The 22,668-nt window shown below is 36.7% G+C and overlaps 2 protein-coding genes and 1 pseudogene across 4 annotated transcripts in view; 2 read left to right on the forward strand and 1 right to left on the reverse strand.

Annotated features, from left to right (window-relative positions):
- Positions 1-30: 30 nt before the first annotated feature.
- PCLAF (PCNA clamp associated factor) lies at positions 31-8,054 on the reverse strand. Of its 2 annotated transcripts, XM_068966061.1 has the most exons (4): positions 7,986-8,054; positions 7,603-7,680; positions 6,407-6,569; positions 31-860 (listed from the first exon to the last, which is right to left on the reverse strand). In XM_068966061.1, the coding sequence occupies exons 1-4, from the start codon at positions 8,029-8,031 to the stop codon at positions 815-817; spliced, it is 333 nt and encodes a 110-aa protein (XP_068822162.1). In that variant the 5' UTR covers positions 8,032-8,054; the 3' UTR covers positions 31-814. The 2 variants fall into 2 exon arrangements, with proteins under 2 accessions (XP_068822162.1, XP_068822163.1); XM_068966062.1 differs by lacking the exon at positions 6,407-6,569.
- LOC138072332 (eukaryotic translation initiation factor 1 pseudogene) lies at positions 5,264-5,605 on the forward strand (annotated as a pseudogene).
- A 3,804-nt stretch (positions 8,055-11,858) lies between the features above and the next one.
- Positions 11,859-22,668, forward strand: part of TRIP4 (thyroid hormone receptor interactor 4) — a 51,086-nt gene continuing 40,276 nt past the window's right edge. The window contains exons 1-5 of one of the 2 annotated variants that reach the window (XM_068965084.1): positions 11,859-11,966; positions 17,480-17,658; positions 18,805-18,929; positions 19,959-20,171; positions 21,763-21,841. In XM_068965084.1, the coding sequence (XP_068821185.1) occupies positions 11,866-11,966; positions 17,480-17,658; positions 18,805-18,929; positions 19,959-20,171; positions 21,763-21,841 (697 nt within the window). In that variant the 5' untranslated portion in view covers positions 11,859-11,865. The remainder of the gene's footprint in view (positions 11,967-17,479; positions 17,659-18,804; positions 18,930-19,958; positions 20,172-21,762; positions 21,842-22,668) is intronic. The other variant, XM_068965083.1, reaches the window with a different exon arrangement.

Here is a 22,668-nt window from a genome sequence, read left to right on the forward strand (position 1 = left end):
GTTATCTTGAAAAGCATGATAGTAGCTCTAAGGACTTTAGACAGTTCTGAGTTTATGGCATGATCTGTCTTTCATGTTTTATTGATTTCCAACTTTAAAAGCATAGGCCCAAAGGGTAATATTTTATGACACTAAACCAAAGGTATATTCTAGGGAAAGTCCTCTCTTTTAAAGTAGTCTATGGAATTTTCCTGTCTGATTCCACTATGGAATTCCACTATTCCAATATAAAAAAATTTTATATTTTTGCTGTTGTTTTCAGAAGCTTCATTAATCCTTTAAACCTTAGGACCAAACTGCCCGTAAATTTTTCTAAGGAGAAGGTAGACAGCCATCCAGATTTTTGCAACATTGCCTCTTTGGCCCCCTTTCTTAAAAAGGGTATAGGTTCAGTTTAATTAACATTACTTTTTAAATGTGCAAAAATCTACCTCTGCTTTTTTAAAGCAAATAAAAGGAAGAAAAATATGGCATCATTCCAATAATCAAATGCCAGTAAAATGGCAACAGTACAAAGATCTAAGCAAATCTCAAATACAGCAGATTCATAATTAGAATACCATGTAATAATCTTAGCAAGAAAAAGTTTAAAAATAGGTAAAGGAAACCAAATACTGTGTTAACCGTAATTAATCTTACAGATTTTCCAGTATCATAACTACTTGCTTTTGAATAACTAAATGTAAAAAAGCCTAATTTTTTAAATTAAATGCCTACTCAACAAAACTAATTGGAACAAATACATTTATGCAAATTTACATCCTAGAATACCAGAGTAAACAGGAGACATCAGTCAAGGGTGAATAAGAAAGTTCTATTCTTTTTCATCATCTGTGTGATCAGGTGGCAAAGGGCATGCTCTGTGGAAAGAAAAGAGAACTTCGGTAGTCACCCAAGTCAAATGTTTTAAAAATAAAACATGAAAACATGAATAGTTTTTAAAAACTTACATAGATCAAGAACATTAACAGTGCAGTGGATCTGGTCAAGTGACTAGAAATGAGAGAAAATTAAACTCCCATAAACTGACAAATCCCTACAAATTCCAAATACTAAAGTGACAAAAAATTTTAATACTCTATTTTGCCTCTTAATTTGCCAAGTCAGTTTCCTCTTTAGAATATGTTGCCATTTTTATTTAAGAGGGAATCTCTATTTCTATACCATCTTCTTTCAATGTGTTAAGTAGGTTGATGAAGCAGTATAATCCTTCAGCAAGAACTCCATGATAATAGAAAGCAAAAAAATTCAACCATTCCACTTGAACAGAGACAACAGCAAGTTGTCATATTTGACTGTATATCCTTTGGAATTTATGAATGTATTATCTAATTAGAAAATGCCCAAATTGTATTGTTGGCATATGGTAAACATAGCTTTTGAAAAACAACTTACACTATCCCAAAGTCCTCTGGTATTCAGTATAATTTTTATAGAGAAAAAGTCAATTAAAATTTTTAAATCAGAATTTTTTAGAGCTGGTAAAGATTTGTGAGATCTATCCTAAAACAGCCAGTTTTCAAATTAGATCTAGACATGGAGCTAGAAGGTGAAAGAAGGAAGCTAAAACAAGGATATTCTGACTTGGTGTAACATTACCATTGATTCATCCACTATTACATTACCAAGAGGTCTTCACTGTATTTTCCTGGAAATTAAATGAAGTTAACAAATGAACACTATTGTAATCCAAAATTCTTTTCTTCAAAGACCTGATTTAAGGTTTTAAGAAGACAGTTTTTCTTGATTCAGAGTCTCCCTTATGCAACAGGGAAATTTACCCTGCCTTTGTGAGAATAATAAAGCTGTAAGAGTAGCTATATTCCAGATAAAGAACTAGGGAGATTATAATAGAAGTCCTTCTGATATACTGATAGTTTTCTATTTATAATCAATAATAAACTATTGAAAGAGTTCCTATCACAAGGAAAAAAATTTTTCTATTTCTTCAATGCATCAATATGAGATAGATGTTCACTAAACCTATTGTGGTAATCATTTCATGATGTAGGTAAGTCAAATCACTAGACCGTACACCTTAAACTTACATAGTGCTGTTTGTCAATTACGTCTCAGTAAAACTGGGAGAAAAAAGTCAATCTATTGATTTACTATAAAGGGATAAATGCAACTCTCAAACAATAACAAATCTAAGAAAGAGGCCTAGTTTTATGTCACAGATTTTATTATACTATGGATCAAAGTTCTTTATGAGACTATATGTGTAATCTTTCACTATATGATAAGAAACCTGCAATATAGGTTTTATTGCTATAATGATCAATGGTACAGCCATATTTGGCTATATTGCCAAATATTTTGTTTCTTTAATTGAAGTGAAGTGAAGTGAAGTCGCTCAATTGTGTCTGACTCTTTGCGACCCCATAGACTGTAGCCCGCCAGGCTCCTCCATCCATGAAATTCTCCAGGCAAGAATACTGGAGTGGGTTGCCATTTCCTTCTCCAGGGGATCTTCCCGACCCAGGGATCGAACCCAGGGATCGAACCCGGGTCTCCCGCATTGCGGGCAGACGGTTTAACCTCTGAGCCATCAGGGAAGCCCTTTATTGAAGGCACAAATAATTCAAGAGGATTGTTGAATATTCTTGAATATTGACTATTAGTTTGTTCATATTAGAATGAGAAAGAATAAGGAAGAATGGTGCCAGTAAATGAGAAGATCCTAAAAGAGACTTTTAGGATCATGATAATAAGTCTGTTAAAAAATACTCTGTCCAAAAATGTATCCTCTTGCTTGTTGATTTTATTTTAACAGAAAGGATAATAGTGATATAGCAACAAAGTATAAAGTTCAGCTACTGCTCCAGAATTTGACATTCCTTTTAAATATCTCATAAGTTGGATAGTAAGCACTCAATAATAATTTACTAAATGATCTTATGAACAATATTGTCTTAAAATTTTAGATGCAAAAATATCATTTTATATGTTAATTCCTTGTTTTAACTTCTCTTTAACCATTTACTTTTATCTAGCTGTGTTCAATGCAAATCAAATCCAAACACAATGTACAATCCAAAATAGGTGTACAGTGTTCAGATATGAAGCAAGAGTGTGTTCATTCACACACATGGATCTCACATAACTTGAGATGGATGTTAGGTCTGGTTGTTCCTGTTTAGATTTCTAAAAATGACAAATATTGTTTAAAATTTAGAGTACTATAAGTATTAAATACTTATCATTTAAGCATCATTGTATGAACATGTAACCAATGATTTTTACTTCTAAATAGATGTCTATACATCAAGGCAGTTTCAAAGTTTTACTTTCCAGAATCAAGTCCACTTAGGTTTAGAATCATCTAAAAATAATGACTGATGTAAAAAGTGTTCCACGTGTAGCTATTCTTATTCAAGTTTAATATATAAATGTATGTATACAGAAAGCACAAAACAGTTATGAATTTAATGCAGATAAGTTTCCAGTCTTCACTTCCCAACTACCTAATACACATTATTTTTTACCTCCTTCATATATTTGCCTCTTAATTTCCAAATTTATCAAACATGCCTTCAAAACGTCAATTTTTAGGTTTTAAAAATTATTCAGTACATGCAGAAATAAAAAGCAATATTTTAAGATTGTTTGAAGTCAATGTACTTCTAATCTTTGGAATCAAGTTAAGAGATCAGAATTAGCTAAACTAATCTGGCACTATTGTTGGATGGGAATGTTTGACAGGAAATAACTGTAATTTGACTTTTAAATACATATGTAGGGATTACCTATGTTTGGATTTGTAGTATATTCCAACCCATTATTGCCTTGGAACATCTCAGTTATTACAGAAATCCAAATGCAAAGTCAAATTCAAAAGCCCAGAGGAAAAGAGTTAAGTTCCCAAGAGAACAATGAAAACAATGTAAAACCTTATGGAGAGTATATCAGCATTAAACCAGGACTGCTGAAACAATACACAGAGGATTTAATAACTGCTGATTCCTTCCAGTGTACATCATAAACAGAATCACTGAAGCTTTTTGCATCACCTACTTGTTTACCTTCTAGATTTCTTGAACCAAAATGAAAACTGAATCTCCATTCCATAGCTCATCCTTTTTCTCTAGATGAAGATGCAATTATTCTTATCTAGATGCAAGGTAGTTTGAAGTGTCCATGTCTCTTGTTACATTTAATCACATCATTAATTCCTGATATTGTCTCCATTCTTATAATGAGACCCCAGGAGGTTTAATATTGGCTGTCATTATCTGCTCAAATTCTTCAGATGCTCTTTAAACTAATCCAATTTGAGACTCTCAACATTTTCTGCCTTAATAAAATAAGGGGTAGAATTAATGGATTTGATGAAGACTTTCTTATTTTCTTCCTGACACAGAATTTCTAGATGCCATACGGACTGGGCTTTAGAATATGGGTTGGTAAACCTAGATGTTTCTTGGCCAAGTCTCTTAATGGTAGAGATGTAGAATGGCAAGCAAGACAACAAGGAGACTAGCTGTTGACCGCAAGGCACAGCTCACCGCTGTGGTTTGGACTGGAGGACCTTCTGTGCTGGTTAAAGGAACGGATGAATAAACTTGCTTGGGTAGGAGCAGTACCAGAAGCAGCAGCCCCAGTGTGAGCCCGGCCACTGCCCACTTGTCCATGTTGATCACTCTACCTTGGGCCGGCTTGCTGCTTGGTGCCCAGGGGGATCACCTGCTCCTGGCTGGTGCTGGGAGGTTATCTAGCAGGGTCTTAAATCAGAAGGCTTCATAATGGCAGTGATGTCATACCACCCACACTCACCATGCCCCACCTCCAGTCAAATAATTTTTGAAATGAAAACTTCAACACTCTTTAGAGAGTCTGCACTATTTCTCATAAATCTATTTAAAAAGCAGGTTTCCCTTGTTTTTTCCTCCTAAAAGTATTTCCCCCCCAGATTCTTAAAATATGTTTGTTGTTGAAAATTGGTAGCACTGAGTGTGAGGAGAGGTTTTTACCCAGTGACATCACTCATGATATTTGGTATATTTTGTACAGAGATTTGGTGTATTTATATACATGTCTTTTATGCAATAATGATTGTACTTTTGAATCCAGTTTTGCTCAACATTTATCACGAGCATTTTCCTGACATTAAAAGCTTGAAAGCAGCCCCAGTCACTGAGCCACCACCGAGGACTCAGCAGCCTCCCGCTCGAGGCACCTCACTTCCCAAAGCTTGGTACCCCCTGCCCGCCTTCTCCCGCCGCTGCCTCCCACAGGCCGTTTCCACCGAGGAAAAGGAATCATGTCTGCTTTCCAGAACCTCTGCTTTTTCGACCCCTTTGCTGATGTAAGTAAGGGTGATGATCTGCTTCCTGCGGACACTGAAGATTATATCCATATAATAATTCAACAGAGAAACGGCAGGAAGACCCTTACTACTATCTAAGGGATCGCTGATGATTATGATAAAAAGAAACCAGTGAAGGCATTGAAGAAGAAATTTGCCTGCATTGGTACTGTAATTGAGCATCCAGAATATGGAGAAGTAATTCAGATACAGGGTGACCAGTGCAAGAACATATGCCAGTTCCTGGTAGAGTTTGAACTGGCTAAGGACCACCAGCTGAAGGTTCACGGGTTTTAAGAGTTTTCGGCTCACTGAAGCTTAAGTGAGGATTTCCTTTCAATGAGTAGAATTTCCCTTCTGTCCCTTTTCACAAGTTTAAAAACTTCACAGCTTGTATAATGTAACCATTTGGGGTCTTCTTTTAACTTGGACTAGTGTAACTCCTTCATGCAATAAACTGAAAAGAGCCATGCAAAAAAAAAAAAAAAAAAGCTTGAAAGCATGATTTAAGTATCTTCTTAAAAAGTTTACACAATGAATTCTGCATGTGTGCAGTTTTATCCCCATCTTGTTTTGTTTTTAAGTATCTTTATGTATTTACAGAGAAGTTGTAAAGAAAATATACCATGGTGTTAGTCCTGGTTGTTTCTAAGTGATGGGGATTTCTGTATTTTCCAACTTTTCCACATTGGTTATATATTTCCTATGGAACCTTGACTACCAGTTTTTTGAAAGGTGGTGTTAATGGAAATCAAGGTAAACCAACATGGAAATTACTTTTTGAAAATAAAAAGTACTATAGAAAATAGGAAAAAAAAAAAAGAGAGAGAGAGAGAATAAAGACCAGAAGTTCATGGTTAATAAAGTAGCACTTGTCATTTGAATGGGAACTGATCCTCTTTGAGTAAATGAGTAAAAATAATACCTTTCATTGATGCTTGAAATTTGGGAATGACATAATAAGAGGTTAGCATAGTTTAAAAAACTTCTGGTTTGTATTTTCTTATCTGCTCAAAGAGAAAATTTAAAGTTACTCAATATTTAGTTGTCTTTTATTTTCAAGAATATTTATTCATACTTCAGAATATGAAAACTTACTTTCTCTTTGCTTTTCCCAAGCCACTGCTTCCTGCCTCCTCAGGAATTCTATTCTCTTTTTCTGAATCTTTAGGGGACAGCCTGAAGAATTCTCCAATTCCTTTTTGCCACTTGGGAGTTGGGCGCACACAAACTGGATTCCCTCCTGCATACTTATTTTCAACTATAAAATAAAACAGAACTAAATAAAAATTAAGAATATAATTTCCATTTCTTAAAGGGAAACAATTCTTTAACATCAAATCTAAAGGATATTAAATGGTGGTACATCTATCTTTAAAGTGAATTTTAAAATATGACATGATAAAGTTGTATTCAGTCAATAGTACATTATACATTAATATAACAATGCAGAACATTATTATATGTATTCTTTACCCTAGAAAAATAGCATTAACAAGATGTTTACAACTAGAAAATATTTTTCATATTTTGTCCACAAACAGAGCTATTCAGTTAGTCTTATGTACTGTCATACTAAAGTTTGACACAGTTTTTCCTGTATGTTCTTAACTAGAGCTTGCAGAAATAATCTTCCAAACTGCTCAACTTCCTTCTAAAAGGAATGAGAGACACCAGATGGCAGTGTATTTTCTCAACCTCTCCTAGCACAGAAGGAATAATGTGAAGCTCTTTCCCTGGCCCAGGTTTCCCTCCTAATGTCCCCAAAACAGAATCAGGAGCTGCAAGGTTGGAACACACACACACACACACACACACACACACACACACACCCCAAACTTAGAAAAAGAAAAAGGGAAGAAAGGAAGGTAATAGGAAAGACAAAGAACAATATGCAGAAATGAAAACAAAAACGTGATTAGCATTGTCAACTAACCTCTCAATTCTAGTAAACAGGTGCTTAAGTAGCCTCATACAAGAAAAAGTCCAGTTGTAAATATTAAGAAAAATAACAACACTAAGGCAGGAAAGAAAAACAGGTTTGAAGAGAAAGTGTGTCCGTCCCTAACCCAAGGCTTGAAATTTTTGAAGACCGTGCGACCGCTCCATCTCTACCCTAGCCCGCCAAAGAGACCAAGGCTCGCTCATTACATCAAAAGGCAAGGAAGAAAGAAATTCTGGGGGAGGTGAGGATCTCAAGAAAAGAAACTCCGCAGTGGGTATGGGGATCAGTGGTGCCTGGCCTGATCTCCTTTTGAGAGGGTTCATGTAGGAGCTTGCAAGGGCGTTTTTACCTTTTCTTGAGGAAAGCGGCGTGGAATTAGCGGAAGTCGAGGAACCAAGCACCTTCCTGGGGGCTCTAGAAGCCACCACTGCGGAGAGAAGGAAAGGGGGGCATTCAGAAGGGGGCACGAAGAGGCTGGGAGCCACGTTCTCACCACACTCTCCGACCCAGCCTATTGGAAAGGATTGGAGAGGAGAGCCCCGCGATCCAGAACAGCAGACAACCCTCTCCTGTCCCCGCCGCTTCTTCCTCCTGGTTAAAGGGATCAGGCTGCTGCTTCCTGGCGGGCTGGACCAGTTTGGCGGACAGGAGGGGAGGCCCCCTCTTCTCCTGCCCATAGCGGAGCTGCCCAGAGAACCATCTGCCCTCCACTATTGTGTCCGACTGCCTCACCTTTTCTGTACCTGCCAGGCACACTGTCTGCTTTAGTCCGCACCATGTTCGAACTCGAGAGGAGAGCAACTGACTCTCCAGCCGAAGATGTTTCACGGGACAAGGCCCAGAATACGAATCTCCCGCCACAGTTTATATTGGTCCCTTTCCCGCGCGCTCCACCAACTCTCCCAGATCGCCACTCCCATTGGTTCCGCGCCTTTCACGCGCAACCAATCGCCAGTGTCCAGTGGTGATCACGGCGGAGCTGGGCGCAGTGTCGACCCGTCCATCAACTTGTAGAAGCTTGTGATTCGTACCCTCCTTAGGTGGGAGGTGCCAGGGCGCTTTCCTAGGATGCCCTGTGTGTTGGGTGCTAAGATACGTGCTAAGATTGTGAACTGGGTAAAACAGCCTGCTTAGAAAAGAAAACCCGGGAAAGACAGCGAATTCCAACATTTCTTCAAAAATTAACTACAGTCTCACTCCTGGAAGTGACTCCTGAAATGTAGCGGACTTTTTAACGTCTCAGGCATGAACTCTCTTTACAGCATCCATACTAAAAAACTCTATGGAATGGTCAAACGCTAATACATGTTATTTACAGGGATGATTTTCTTACCCCCTTGGCCAGGAGGTGTAGATTGTGGGATCTTAGTTCTTGGATTAGGGATCGAATCCAGGCAGCAGAAATCCCCGAGTCCTTAACACTGGACTGCTAGGGAATTCTCTATTTATAGGAATAATTTTTTTTTTTTAATGAAACTTTCTAGGATGGTGTGAAACAAGAAAAAACTGAGCAAATTGTACATTTTAAAAAGTCAAAGTGTTAGTCGCTCAGTCGTGTCTGACTCTGCGACCCCATGGGCTGTAGCCCGCCAGGCTCCTCTGTCCATGGAATTCTCCAGATAAGAATGCTGGAGTGAGTAGCCATTTCCTTCTCCAGGGGATCTTCCCGACCCAGGGATCCAACCTCGGGCTCCCACATTGCAGGCAGACTCTTTAGGGCCTAAGCCAATGTACCTACATAAAAATAAACATTATAATAAAACATTTTCTCTAGACCTATATGGAATCAGAATTCCTTAAAAAATATGTCAAATCTGTTAAGGGTACATCTGTGACACGTAGTGAACACGACTTTAGACTAGGACTCATAACTATTTTCTATCCCTATGCTTATCTTAATTACTCACAATACACCTGGGGAATGATTTTCACACGGTGAAGACCAGGCACAAAACCTGATCAGATGAAATTGCCTTAGGATGTACTTTGTTAAACCCGCACTTGAAAGGCAACCCTGAAAGTGTAAGCATGGCATTAATTCTCTCCAATAAATTATGCTTGAACTTTCAGAATAAAGGCTACTTAGTGCTTTAAAAGAATCAACAATTACTTTGTTTTTGAATTAGAGAATCTAGACAGCAGATTAAATTAACATTATAATAGGAGGGGTGGTATTGCAAATTATCTGTAGCTTTGTCTAAATCTTAGAGACTAAGATTACAGCCAAAGTCCTATCAGAAAAAATCAACAAGCCCCAGGGTTCTCCTCCTTGTTCTTTATCATCAGACCCCTCTCAGTATACAATGTTTCTTCAATGCACACTATTTCCTTTTCAGTTAAGTGGCTTCTACAAAGGACTGAATTACCCAGTTCCCAGATCCTTGTAGAGATTAGAGCTGCATAGAGAATCTGCTGGTCTTTTCTCTTAGTCAACATGCCAAGTAAATTGCTTTAAGTATTGCAAATATATCTTTACGCACAGAGGCAAACTACGTATTACTATATCTGTTTGTATGTCTGTCTTTTTAACGCCAATTATAATAAGGAAGGAGGCATATTAGAGTAAAAACTTAGGGGAAAAGCAGTGATACTTAAAAATTCTTAATTTAAATGTTTGCTTTGGAAAAGTGCTTCTCCGTTCCTGTTAAATAAACTAGACAGTTGTATAGCGTGAACCTGAAAAATTTAAAGGCCTAAGGCATTAAAAAGTTGTAGTATGTACAGATGAAATTTCTGCCTAAATTTATACAAACGAATATCCTTAAGGCTAGGTGTGCTTGCTTTGCTCAGGCATAAATTTATTTTAATAAGTGGTAATATTATAAATGGCTTTACATTGCATATATTACAAATAGTACAATCAATAACATATTCCTTGTGAAAAAAGAACACTTTTATTCTTGAGGAGCTAGAATGTCCTATTGTACAAAAAGCTTAAATTACTCTGTCTTCAAGAAGTTATTCCTCTAGTAATGGGAAGAGAGCATGTATAAAAACAGGTAAAGGATTTGGATAAGTTATAATTTATATTAAATGTAGCAGATTTCTATGAAGAAACAAAACTTGTACCCACAATTTATGAAAATTCAGTCTTTTTTTAATGAGAAAGCCATATATTTTTCAAATTAATAAAATAGTCTAGTCTCAACATAATCAACATACATCTGATTTTGATTATATCGGTGAAAACTAACATAAGGTAGGAACAACATCCAATTAATGTAATTATGAAAAGCCTATACATGTAACACAAAGCCAGTCAATTAAATTGACCAATGAAATATATCAGGTTTCCAGAGAAAGCTGGCTAAATTTTCCCCAGTTTGTTGTCTCAGAGGAAAAGGGAGTAGCAAAAAGATCCTTAACTCTGGTTATCTTTAGTTGAAAAACCTTTAACTTCTTTTCTAAAATTTTTGTTTTTTAATTGGAGGATAACTGCTTTACAATATTGTACTGGTCTCTGTCGTACATCAACATGAATGAGCCATCGAAATACATATGTCCCCTCCCTCTTGAACCGCTCTCCCACTTCCCACTCTGTCCCACTCCTCTAGGTTGTCACAAAGCACCGGATTTGAGCTCCCTGCATCATACAGCAAACATCCATTAGCTATTTTACATAGGGTAATATGTTTCCAAGCTACTCTCTCAAGTCCTCCCACTCTCTCCTTCCAACTGTGTCTACAATTCTGTTCTCTACGGGTCTCCACTGCTGCCCTACAAGTAATTTATTATCAGTACCATCTTTCTAGATTCCCATACGAAAGTGAAAAGTTAAGTCGCTCAGTCGTGTCCGACTCTTTGCGACCCCGTGGACTTCTCCGTCCATGGGATTCTCCAGGCAAGAATACTGGAGTGGGTTGCCATTTCCTTCTCCAGGGGATCTTCCCGACCCCAGGGGTCGAACCCAGGTCCCCCGCATTGCAGGCAGACGCTTCAACTTCTGAGCCACCAGGGAAACCGAGCCATATATATATATGCACCTTTCCCATATATATGCACCTTTAACTTCTTAAAAATCAATAGAGAACTCATATTGAAGGTCATCAAAGCCAAATCCCAGCACCTGTTTTATTAAAGTTTTTTTTTTTCCTCCCTCGAGCTTACAGAGTTCTCTTGGCTCTAATAAAAAAGACCTGGCTCAAAAAAGCAAATAGCGGTTTTAAAAGTAGCCTGAATCAGATATTAGACGACTAACAGTATTATAAAGCCTCTGCTACCAGAGAAAACCCTTACAGCTTTCAAGTGCTCTTTTAAGTGTTTTCAATAAAACCAGAACAATATAAAAGCTGGCCTCTTAGGTTGCGGGGTATTGTTTCCTAAACTGTAGTTTTTAGAGACATTTGTATCGTCTTAGAATTCCCAGTTCTCGAGCCCTACATCTGACAATGCGGAAGAACCATGCGCAGATTGAGCTCCGATTCAAGCGCAAACACCGGGCGGGAAGAAGTGGGAGGAGGCATAGGTGGGAGGGATCGGCGTTGGGGGCGGTGCTAAGGCGCGGGGCGGTGCAGGCTGGCGGAACCCGCGCGAGCGAGGTCGGTTTTGCTAGGGGCCTAGTCCGGTGTAGAACGCCGAGCTTTTGCAGCCCAGCTGGTTCCGGCTCGGGAAAATGGCGGTGGCTGGGGCGGCGTCCCGCCAGCAGCTGGTGGGCTGGTGCACGGAGCAGTTGCGGAAAAGTTTTGGCCTGGATGTCAGTGAGGAGATCATACAGTAAGACCGGTTTGGGTCCGAGGCGGGAAGGAGCTCTGGGATGTGTACTGACTAAGCAAACGGGGAAGCGGAAAAAGGACTAAAAAGTTGATGAGAATGAAGAAATTTAATAAAAAGGCTGCTGTCTATCTCCAAGCGCCGAATTTTGACCTCCGGCTTTATAGTTTAGCTTCTGGAATAGGGTGTCATGCTCCACAATCGGCTGGTGGGGCCTTCTTTTCCCTGGAAAATGCCAAATCCCTATTATCTTTCCTTACACATTTTGGAGAGAAGGGGTAAGCCAAGTTGTTTTTTCAGAAATTCCTTGCTCTGAACATTTTATCAGTAGTTTGCCCAGTCCTGCTTTGTGTCAAATAGGGCCTGAAATTTAAATAAGGGTGGCGTGGTGCTATGCAAAGATACCTCCTGACTCGGGAATCCCTGGTTCTGTTTCCTGTGGTCATTCACCAGTTTGGGAACCTTAGGCAACTTAGCTTCCAATTTTGTTCCTTAGTTTCCTCATCTGTAAAATGAATAATGAGCACTGATTATCTTTAACAATTTATGATTCTTGTGAAGTGGAAGTGGTGATTTGATTTAATATCTGCTTGCAGTTCATTTAACTTTTTTTTTTTCGTTACTGCATACCAAGTGCTGGGACAGCAAAGATGGTTGATGAGTGCAGAGGTGAAGGAAGTGCAGGGTATTGGGGAGCATGGGAAAAGGAGTCTGATTAAGGTTTGAGAAACTCGTAAGATTAATTGCAAGGGATGAATGGAGAACTAATAGGTAGGTGTCAGTGCAGAGTTCAAGAGTAGGGAAAAATTTCTACAAAAAATAGACTTAAGAACCTAGAAGTGTTTCTTGATTTGGCTCCTTGCTCATTGATGCTGAAACTTAAATTGCAGCTGTAGAGCTTTTGTAGAAAGTTAGGTGAATTTCTGAGTTTGGGAGAAAATAAGCTTGTTGGCAAGGAGAGAGTTAAGAGAGCCTATTTTAAAGGGTAATTTTGAACGTGGTAATAGATTATCAAAAAATCCCAGTTAAGTGAATTCTGTATCACTTATATGTGGAATTCTAAAAAGGAACACCAATGACTTTTGTTTACAAAACAGAAGCAGACTCACAGACATAGAAGACTAAACTTATGGTTACTAGAGGGAAAGAGGGAGGGGATAAATTAAGAGTGTGGAATTAACAAATACATATCACTATATATGAAACAGTTGAACAACGGTTTACTATATAGCACAGAGAACTACATTAAATATCTTGTAATAACTTAGAAAAGAATCTGAGAAAAATGTACATATCTAAATCACTTTGCTGTACACCTGAAACTAACACAAAACTGTAAATCAACTATATGTCAGTTTTTTAAAAATTTTAAATATTTAAAGATATTTTTTAAGATTAAAGAAAAGAAAACCAATCCAGCCTAATTGTATGGCTTGGCTTTACCCTTCTTTGAAGGCAAGATCAAGTTAAGTAGTTTTCAGACATTTTTTCAAGCAGTAGAATGCTGTCAAATGAAATAATGACGCTTTGTAATATACCAAACAGAAAAGAAAAATCTATCAGTTAAAAGAAAAAAAGATTGAGGCTATTTTTGATGAATCAACAATGGAGTTTGGATAGTTGCAGGCTTCTCGGTCTCAGAATCCAGTTGTATTGTGTTGCTTATACAGTATTAGGAAAATTCTAATTCTCATAGATTGTGGTTTAATAGCTCATTTTACAGCCTTAGATTTTCCTTTTCCTCAGTTAAACTTATTCACACAGTTGAAAGAGGAGTGATCAGAAATTTCTGTTTTAAAGTTGCAGCACTAAGTATGGCTATATACTTGCTTGTATTTAAAAATATTTATAAATATAAGTTAGACAAGAATTGTCCAAAACATAAAACAAGCACTAAAGCTACCTATAATTTAGCGCTATTGGAACCACTTCTAGGTTTTCACTAGCTATAGCACAACAAGCTATGATGCCATGATGAAAGCATTTGCTGTATAGATTTGCTGTGCCTTGTCTTGCTGATATTTAATTGAGAATTACCCAGATATACTATAATAGTGTGCTAACTTGAAGAGTTTGACACAAGTGGCCTGAATTTTTTAAAAAGACAGCATAAAGCTGTTAACTTTCTAATCAGTGATTCATTTATGGGACATTAAGGTCTGTACACAGAATTAGCAAAATAAACCTTATTCCACAGTCTGCATTAGTTTATTGCATTCTTTTTTGTGTGTTTTTTTAAAATTATAAAACAAGTTTTATTTTTAACCTTCTGAAGTAAAAAAGCTGTTAACAAGACAGTTGATACCTGGTTACCTCATACAGAATTTTTTTCCCTTGAAAATGCACTTTCACTGCACTCTTCAGAAAACAGGCCAGAAGAAACTCGCATTTAACAAGTTCTGTTAAGAACATTCTACCACAGTCATGTTTTCCATGATGCTAGAAACACTGAGTTTACATGTTAATTTAACCTCTCTCTCAGAAGAAATAAGACAACTGAAATAACTAGTTCTCTAATCTTTAGTTCTGTTTCCACAAATAAAACCTAATACTTTTCACAATGAGAAAGTAAAAAATAATATACAAACAGAACTAGCCAACCTGAAATATTGCATTCTTTTTAATGGATGATTAATATCCCATTCTGGAGAAGGCAATGGCACCCCACTCCAGTACTCTTGCCTGGAAATCCCATGGATGGAGGAGCCTGGTGGGCTGCAGTCCATGGGGTCGCGAAGAGTCGGACACAACTGAGCGACTTCACCTTCACTTTTCACTTCCATGCATTGGAGAAGGAAATAACAACCCCCTCCAGCGTTCTTGCCTGGAGAATGCCAGGGATGGCGGGCCTGGTGGGCTGCCGTCTATGGGGTCGCACAGAGTCGGACACGACTGAAGCGACGCAGCAGCAGCAGCATTAGTTTTGGTTGGATCTATTTTGTTAAGATTTGATGTTTAACACATTTGGATGTATGTTGCTCTTTATTATTCTTTGTTAAATATTTAAAATGACATTTCAGTTGTTTCTAAAACTCTTTAAGTAATTCCCTAATGCCTTGCATATTCCAGAGTTAAATGATACTTTGAGGTTCTTTGCAGCTCTCTGAATTCTTGATACCAATTAATCTTTTAATGGGGCCTACTAAGTTTGGGGATCAAGTTGATTAAACCTTAAAATTCATTAAAAACAGTTGTCTATTTTGTAAAAATTTGTATTTGATTAGAAAATGCTCTTAAGGAGGCCCAAAGGCACAGGTTTTTTCTATTATAGATTCTGAATCTGCAAATCAACCACCACATTAGGTAAAGAACCTAGTACATTTACTACCAAGGATGGGACAATTACGTGATTTTTTTAATTCAAAGAATATAGCATTATTTTAATAATTTTTCTTGTATCTCATATCAGTATGTCTATATTACAGTTTCCTCAGATCATGTAATACTGTCATAGTCTGATACCTGAATTTTTTCCCTTCTCTAATGATGTAAGGGGACCACAGAGGATGATATGGCTGGATGGCATCACTGACTCGATGGACGTGAGTCTGAGTAAACTCTGGGATTTGGTGGTGGACAGGGAGGCCTGGCGTGCTGCGATTCATGGGATCGCAAAGAGTCGGACACGACTGAGCAACTGAACTGAACTGAATGATGTAATATAGTCACTGTAGAAAACTAAAAAAAATCACCAAAGGGTAAAGGAGGAAACCAAGATTACCATAATACCATAACCCAGAGATAACTCTATTTCTCTCTTAGTGTTTTTTCCTATGCATATTGTAATACATTTCTAAAATATATTCATTGTAAAGGAATAAAGAAAATAAAAACAAACCAACTGTTTTTAATCATCTCTCTTAGTGGTAATCATTTTAATGTGTAACCTTAGGTTTTCTACAAAAAAGAAGCCTTTTTTCTGCACACAATTGTATGGATATATACATTCCTTTTATAGCAATTGAGATCATATACTGTATGGGTTGTCCTACTATTTCACTTTATATGAGAGCATTTTTTTCTCAGGTAATAGTAATTAGTCAGGGAATTCCCTAGGGGTCCAGTAGTTCGGACTCCAAGCTTTCACTGCTGAGGCCACAGTTTAATCCCTGGTTAGGGAACTAAGATCCCCCAAGCCTGGCGACATGGTAAAAAATATGTAAACAAGTTACTGATTAAAAAAATAATAATTATGCAAACATTTTACTTTTAGTGACCACATAGTAGATTTCATAAAGTCCAAAAACTTGAATTCATTTGCCCCTTCCATTAATGAAGGTTTAAATAGCCTCCAGTTTTTCACTAACTCAAATGATGATATAGTTAACATTTTTGCATAAATTCCTGTGTCTCTTATTTCTCTCTCTTAGATAAGAACTCTCTTAGAGAGTTCTATAAATGGAATTACTGGATTGTTTTTAAGGCGCTTTCAATATATTGTCTGATTGGTTTATAGAAAAGTACTGACTTGTACTCCTACCCCTTTTAGATTTCACTTTTAGAAACCCTTCATCTTATTTTCTTAAAGTAGATCTACTCATTCTGATATGATGCTAATCTTTTTTTTTGCTAATCTTAATTTATAAGTTTTAAGAATGTTAAATCTGTAACTGGTTAGCTTGTAGTATATATTCATATTTTTAGCAAAAAAGATTTTAGGTTTTACAGTATAAAAAATAAGTACTTTGTATTGTTCCTAGGAATATACAGTGACTGCAGATGTGTAGTTATGGAAAGTATTCTTACATTTTTTTAAAAAATAGCAGTGATTTTTAACAGTTTATTGAGATGTAATTTTTGTTCAGTAGAGTCACTTGTTCAAATGTAAAATTTGATCAGTTTTACAAGTATATGTAGCTTTGTAACCATTCCTCAATCAAGACATAGGTAATTCTTGCTTTGCAAAGTAGTATGGAACCATAAAAATGACCGTGCAGGCTTAGACCCTGCAAAGTGATCTTAATTTAAAAAAAAAAGGACAATATTTTTGTTTTTCTATGACCTTCAAAATGTTTGTCGAAATGTTAAAAATTCTGCTGCTATCAGCGTAGAGAAATTTAAAAAATAATAAATACTTATTTCGTACACTTAATTTTATGTTGGAGTCTGGTTGGTTAACAATGCTGTGTTAGTTTCAGGTATATAGCAAAGTGATTTAGTTATATATATGTGTGTGTGTGTGTGTGTGTGTGTGTGTGTGTGTATCCTTTTTCAAGTTATTTTCCCAGTTTAGTTAGAAAGTATTTCTATGTTAAGGACAGCCCCACAAGCCTATTTTCAAAACACTGATTTGATTCTAGAAATATAAAAAGATAACATGAAAGCTAGACTATGAACTAGTTGGCATCAGTCTTTGTCGTAATCAAATTTATATCCCTAGCATCTAACCTTGAACTTGGCTCAAAATAAACACTCTAATGGCTTAAAAAATGTTTTTTACTACCTTGATCTCTGTTATGATTATTGAAAAACATAGTATAAACTAACTTTAACAACTTATTTCTTCGCTTCTTGAGGTATGTTTTGTCAATTGAGAGTGCTGAAGAGATACAAGAATATGTTACTGACCTCCTTCAGGGAAATGAGGGCAAAAAAGGTCAATTTATAGAAGAGCTTGTAACCAAATGGCAAAAGAATGATCAGGAGTTGACTTCTGATGCTCTGCAGCAGTCCTTCAAGAAAGATGGTAGGTTAAGTTAATGTGATTAACTTAAATAAATTAAAGGTTGAAATACTGGTAAATTGGCTGGTTTATAGGACTGCATATGTTCTATCACCCCATATTCCCTCACAGCTAACTTAAGCAGAATCATGTTACATGTTTTTAGTTCAGTTCTCTTGTATAGCTGCTAAGTCATGTCCAATTCTTCGGCAACCCCATGGACTGTAGCCCTCCAGGCTTCTCTGTCCATGGAATTCTCCAGGCAAGGATACTGGAGTGGGTTGTCATTTTCTCCTCCAAGGGGTCTTTCTCACCCAGGGATCACACCCGAGTCTCCTGCATTATTAGCAGGTGGATTCTTTACCACTGAACCACCTCGGAAGCCCAAGTTTACTTCTACTTGATCTGTAAGGAATATTGTTTTAGTTCAGACTTCTTCAACTTAGCGAATATCACAAAAACTCTTGTTTGTAGCTTCAGAATAACTTGAAAAATTTAAAACATGGATTAAAGAAAAACTTTATACAGTAATGTAAGTAAATGTTGACCGGTTTCAGTATGAGTAGCATTTACAAGTAACTAATAAGTTAAACAGTACCAAAGATGAGCACCAAACTAAATAAGTCATTATTATTATACAGTCTAAAATGTCAGATTTTAATTTAACTTCTGTGTTTTTGGCTGTACTACATGACTTGCAGTACCTTGGTCCCCCAACCAGGGCTTGAGCCCTGGCCCTTGGCAGTGAAAACTCGGGAGTCCTAACCACTGGGCAACCAGGGAATTCTATTTAATTTAACTTCTTTTTAAAAAATTTTTTATACTCTTTTTTTTAAAATTGGGAGATGATTGCTTTACAGTGTTGTGTTGGTTTCTGCCATGCAATGTAAATCAGCCATAAGTATAATTTAACTTCTTAATGTTATCCAGTAGTCCTTATCATTGGCTATAATCTTGAAAAATGATAGTTTGAATTTAATTCTGATTTGAGAGGAAGAGATAATTTAAAAACCTGTCAGACTTCTTGACTCTAAATATTAAGCATTGCCTTCCCTTTATTAGCTATTAACTTACCAATGAATCTATTGGTACTATTCCCAATCTATCTATGTGTGTGTGTGTGTGTGTGTGTGTATATATATATATATGTTTTTTTCTTCTTCTTTAAATAAATGTTAGATGGCCAGAGATCAGGAGACCAGCTGAAGAGGAGTAGGCGGAAAGGGAGAAACAAACAGGAAGCTCCTGCATTTACTGAACCTGATACAACCACAGAGGTCAAAACACCTTTTGATTTGGCCAAGGTGAGCGCTCAGAAAATGAGGCTTTTTCTGGCTCTATGGAAAAGATGAAACACCTGATAACATTTCGGAGAGCAAGGGGTATACATTGGTCTAGAGTGGCAACTTGGCAACAAGTGCATGAATTTTAAAGAGTGATAATGATGGCATATTCCTTTCTATATGGTAGTTTGGTTGCTTTTTTTTTTTTTGCAGCTTGATTAAATTAATATCTTTTAGAGATTATAAATAGCTATTAAGGAAATGCACCAGGGCTTCAATTTCAACATTTTTTGTGGGTTTGTATTGAAAGAATTTGAACTCTAGCTGTTTCAAGATGTTCCTATTTTAGAACATTCACTTCTACCACCACTGTCATCGTTATGTAGCATTTAGAGCTCTTTCATAGTCTCTCTTGGCTCCCAAAGTAGCCCCATGAAGTAAGCAGAAGTATTTATATTCAGGGTAGTTAGTTACACCAAGATGGAAGAGCAGTGATCAAAAAATTCACAGTGACCATGCAACAGCATGTGGAGAAGGGTTTCCAAAATAATGTGAACTTAAAAAAAAAAACTGCCTTAAGCCTTTTGTTAATTGGAATAAAATGAGCAAAGACTGTCATAAGCAAAAGAAAAAATATGAATGACCAGTAAACATTAAAAATGTTTATCCTTACCAGCAGTTAAGTGACCAGTTTGTCCCCTTAGTTGCCTGGACTCTCCTGGTTTTAGCCCTGAAAAGTCCTGTATTCTGAGATTTCCCCTGAGTCCTGGGCAAACAAGGATGGTTGATTATGCTACTAATAATCAAAAAAATACACGTTAAATCCTCTGAGATAACCTATCAACTTGTCAAAGTTTTTGTTTTTGTTTTTTTTTGACCGCACCACTCAGGTGTGAGATCTTAGTTCCCCAACCAGGAATTGAACCCATGCCCCTGTGCAGGAGCTCGGAGTCTTAAGTTATTATTGAATAGAACTGAGGTTTTTCTCTCCTGACCGCTTTCATTGTCATTAATTATTTGATGTTCTTTCTGATATCTTTGTACCGTTAGGCACAAGACAACAGCAGCTCCTTGAAGAAGAAGACGAAGTTTGTCAGTTTATATACAAAAGAGGGACAGGACAAGCTTGCAGTCCTGATTCCAGGTCGCCACTCTTGTGACTGCCTGGGCCAGAAGCACAAACTGATCAACAACTGTCTGATCTGTGGGAGGATTGTCTGTGAACAAGAGGGTTCTGGCCCCTGCTTGTTTTGTGGTTCTCTGGTAAATCGTTTCTCTCCTGTTTTACTGCGCTTTGGTTTTGGTTTTTTACTATGCTTTTGACTTTATTACACCCCTGGTAAGTTCTCTTTTTCTTAGTAAATTTCTTCCCTAAGGTGTCCAGTAAATTAAAAAAAATTTTTTTTTAATTGAAGTACAGTTAATTTACAGTGCTGTGCTACCAGTAAATTATTATAGCATGAACTTCGGTCAAAACCCCAAGGCGTATACCCTAGAATGAGGCCTATTTGTGAAGGACTTTGATCACATATATTGTGAGGAATCCAAGTCTTGTGTCAGATGAAATTCAATTCAAGAAAACTTTAGGGCCTGAAATGTCAAAAATTTTCGTCAGATCTCAGATGTGGCTCCTATTTCTAGGGATGCAGAGTCACTGTGACATAATCCTCAGGTTTTTACAGCTTGTTTTTCCAGAACGCCTTCTTTTTATAATGCTTCATTATCCGAGTGAGTGATCTCAAAGGTGTAGCTGTAGTTACAAACACCCGAGTGAGTTGTCTAGAAGGCTTGTTCTGCCAGGTGAGCTGACTGGCAGAAACAGTGGCATTTGCTGTTGGTGAAAGCATATTTTGTCTTGCTTTGTTCTACCTTCTCTTGTGCGGCCTTTAATTTTTCAGTATACTCAGATAATAAGTTGATTGACAGTGGATGACCTGAAAAATGTAGTATCTAATACAAAAATGTTCAGAAAACAGCAGCAAATATCCTCCCACATGGGGCTTTTCTCTAGAGAAATACCCGACAGCTGCTGGCCGGAACTCCATGTGCCACTCAGGCAACTGCTAGCAAGTACAGTGCTTTCTGTTAGGTCCCTTGGATCCTTCTGTTCAAGAAACAAAGTAATGCAAGGCAGATTGGCCTTGAAGTCTTGCAGTTTTATTAATTAAGCTTAGTATGAAATTGTTTTTAAGTAAACTCCTTTTTTGAAGTGAAATACTTTTCTTATACTTGTAGTGATTTTATAATAGAATTTTTTCTTTGCTTAATATGTTTATTACTTTACAAGTAGGTAATGTTTGAAGGCAAAGAAACAAAATACATGTAAAAGCTAGACTAGTTTTCACTGTTGGCACTGTATTTTGCCTCTTTTTGACTCTTTTTCATAAGACGCTTGCGGGACTTCCCTGGTGGTCCAGTGGTTAAGACTCTGTGATTCCATTGCCACGTGGTGCAACCAAAAATAAATAAATAAGAAACTTGCTTATAATTTCACTCGTAAGACTTGAATTTTATGATTAGAAATGGAAAACTTTTTAAAAAATATATTTTTCTGTATTCTTGGTGGCAAATTTTTGTCTTTTGAAAGTAGGTTAGCCTTTTTTTTTAAACTAGTCATTTAGGCACACTTGCAGTGAGATCAGTTTTTTGTATGCTTCATAAAAGAAGGAAGAAATGGAAAGAGACTAGGGCGAAACTCATTTGTATATAAATTTTTTGGTATATTTGTCTTGATTAAAAAACAGTCTTGTTATTTTATTGCTGTATCTAATGTGTAATTTGAAGTTACTTTTTAAGTATATCAAGCAAACAATATCTTTTAACTATTGGATCATGTGTTTTGTCACTTTATTAGGTATGTACTCATGAAGAACGAGATATTTTACAGCGTGACTCAAACAAGAGCCAGAAACTACTGAAGAAGCTCATGTCAGGTAGGCAGCAATCTTTTAATTGGATCACTGTGGTGATGGATCTGTGATTATTGTGTCTGTGATTGTTTCTCTTACTTGTATCCTGGTATGTAAGATGCAGTTTATTTACTCATTTATTCTCTAAGCATTTTTAAAAAAATATTCTTATTAAAACCACCTAACATTGAGCAAAAAAAAAAATATAGTAATAATAATACTATTGGATTATAACCCAAAGAATATAATAAGAATTAAATGAATAAATTAATAAATGGGGGAGAAGGGACTGCTCTTATAGAATTCCAATTAATAAAATGAAGGAATTATGGGAACAGAAAATCATCATTTCTACACCACAATAGTAATAATTGCTACAAGCAGGATCCACTAATGGATGCTGAAATTATTGGATGAAAGTTTAAAAATTGGAGATGTGCATGATCGTGAAAGAAAAGGAAAGACTGAAAAACTGTCACAGTTTGAAAGGAGACTAAGGAGAAAGGACAGCTAATTGCAGTGTAGGATCTTGAATTGGATCCCTAAACAGAAAAATAGTATCAGTGGAAAAGATGTTGAAATCCAAGTAAAGTCTGTAATTCAGTTAATGATATTGTACCAAAGTTAATTTCTTACTTTTGATAATTGTACTATGGTTATGTAAGATAAGGTACTAACATTAAAGGAAGGTGAGTCAAAGTTACACAGGAATTCTCTGTTTTTTGCAACTCTTCACAGTTTTTTATAATTGAACAAAGCATAACAAAAATAGTTAAAGGGAAAACAATCTACTCAGCCCTTTCCATTTGTGCAGATATTTCGTTCCAGCTTTATTTCATAGCTGTTTTTTA

Source organism: Capricornis sumatraensis, chromosome 2 (genome assembly GCF_032405125.1).
Source record: "Capricornis sumatraensis isolate serow.1 chromosome 2, serow.2, whole genome shotgun sequence".
Classification (NCBI taxonomy): Eukaryota; Metazoa; Chordata; class Mammalia; order Artiodactyla; family Bovidae; genus Capricornis; species Capricornis sumatraensis.

What these genes read in the sequence shown, in the direction of transcription:
- PCLAF (XM_068966061.1), bottom strand. Translation starts at nt 8,031, where the DNA reads ATGGTGCGGACTAAAGCAGACAGTGTGCCTGGCAGGTACAGAAAAG. An exon ending in GCCTGGCAGGTACAGAAAAG is followed by an intron (nt 7,681 to 7,985) that starts GTGAGGCAGTCG and finishes TTCTCTCCGCAG; the next exon opens with TGGTGGCTTCTAGAGCCCCC. An exon ending in GCCGCTTTCCTCAAGAAAAG is followed by an intron (nt 6,570 to 7,602) that starts GTAAAAACGCCC and finishes TTTATTTTATAG; the next exon opens with TTGAAAATAAGTATGCAGGA.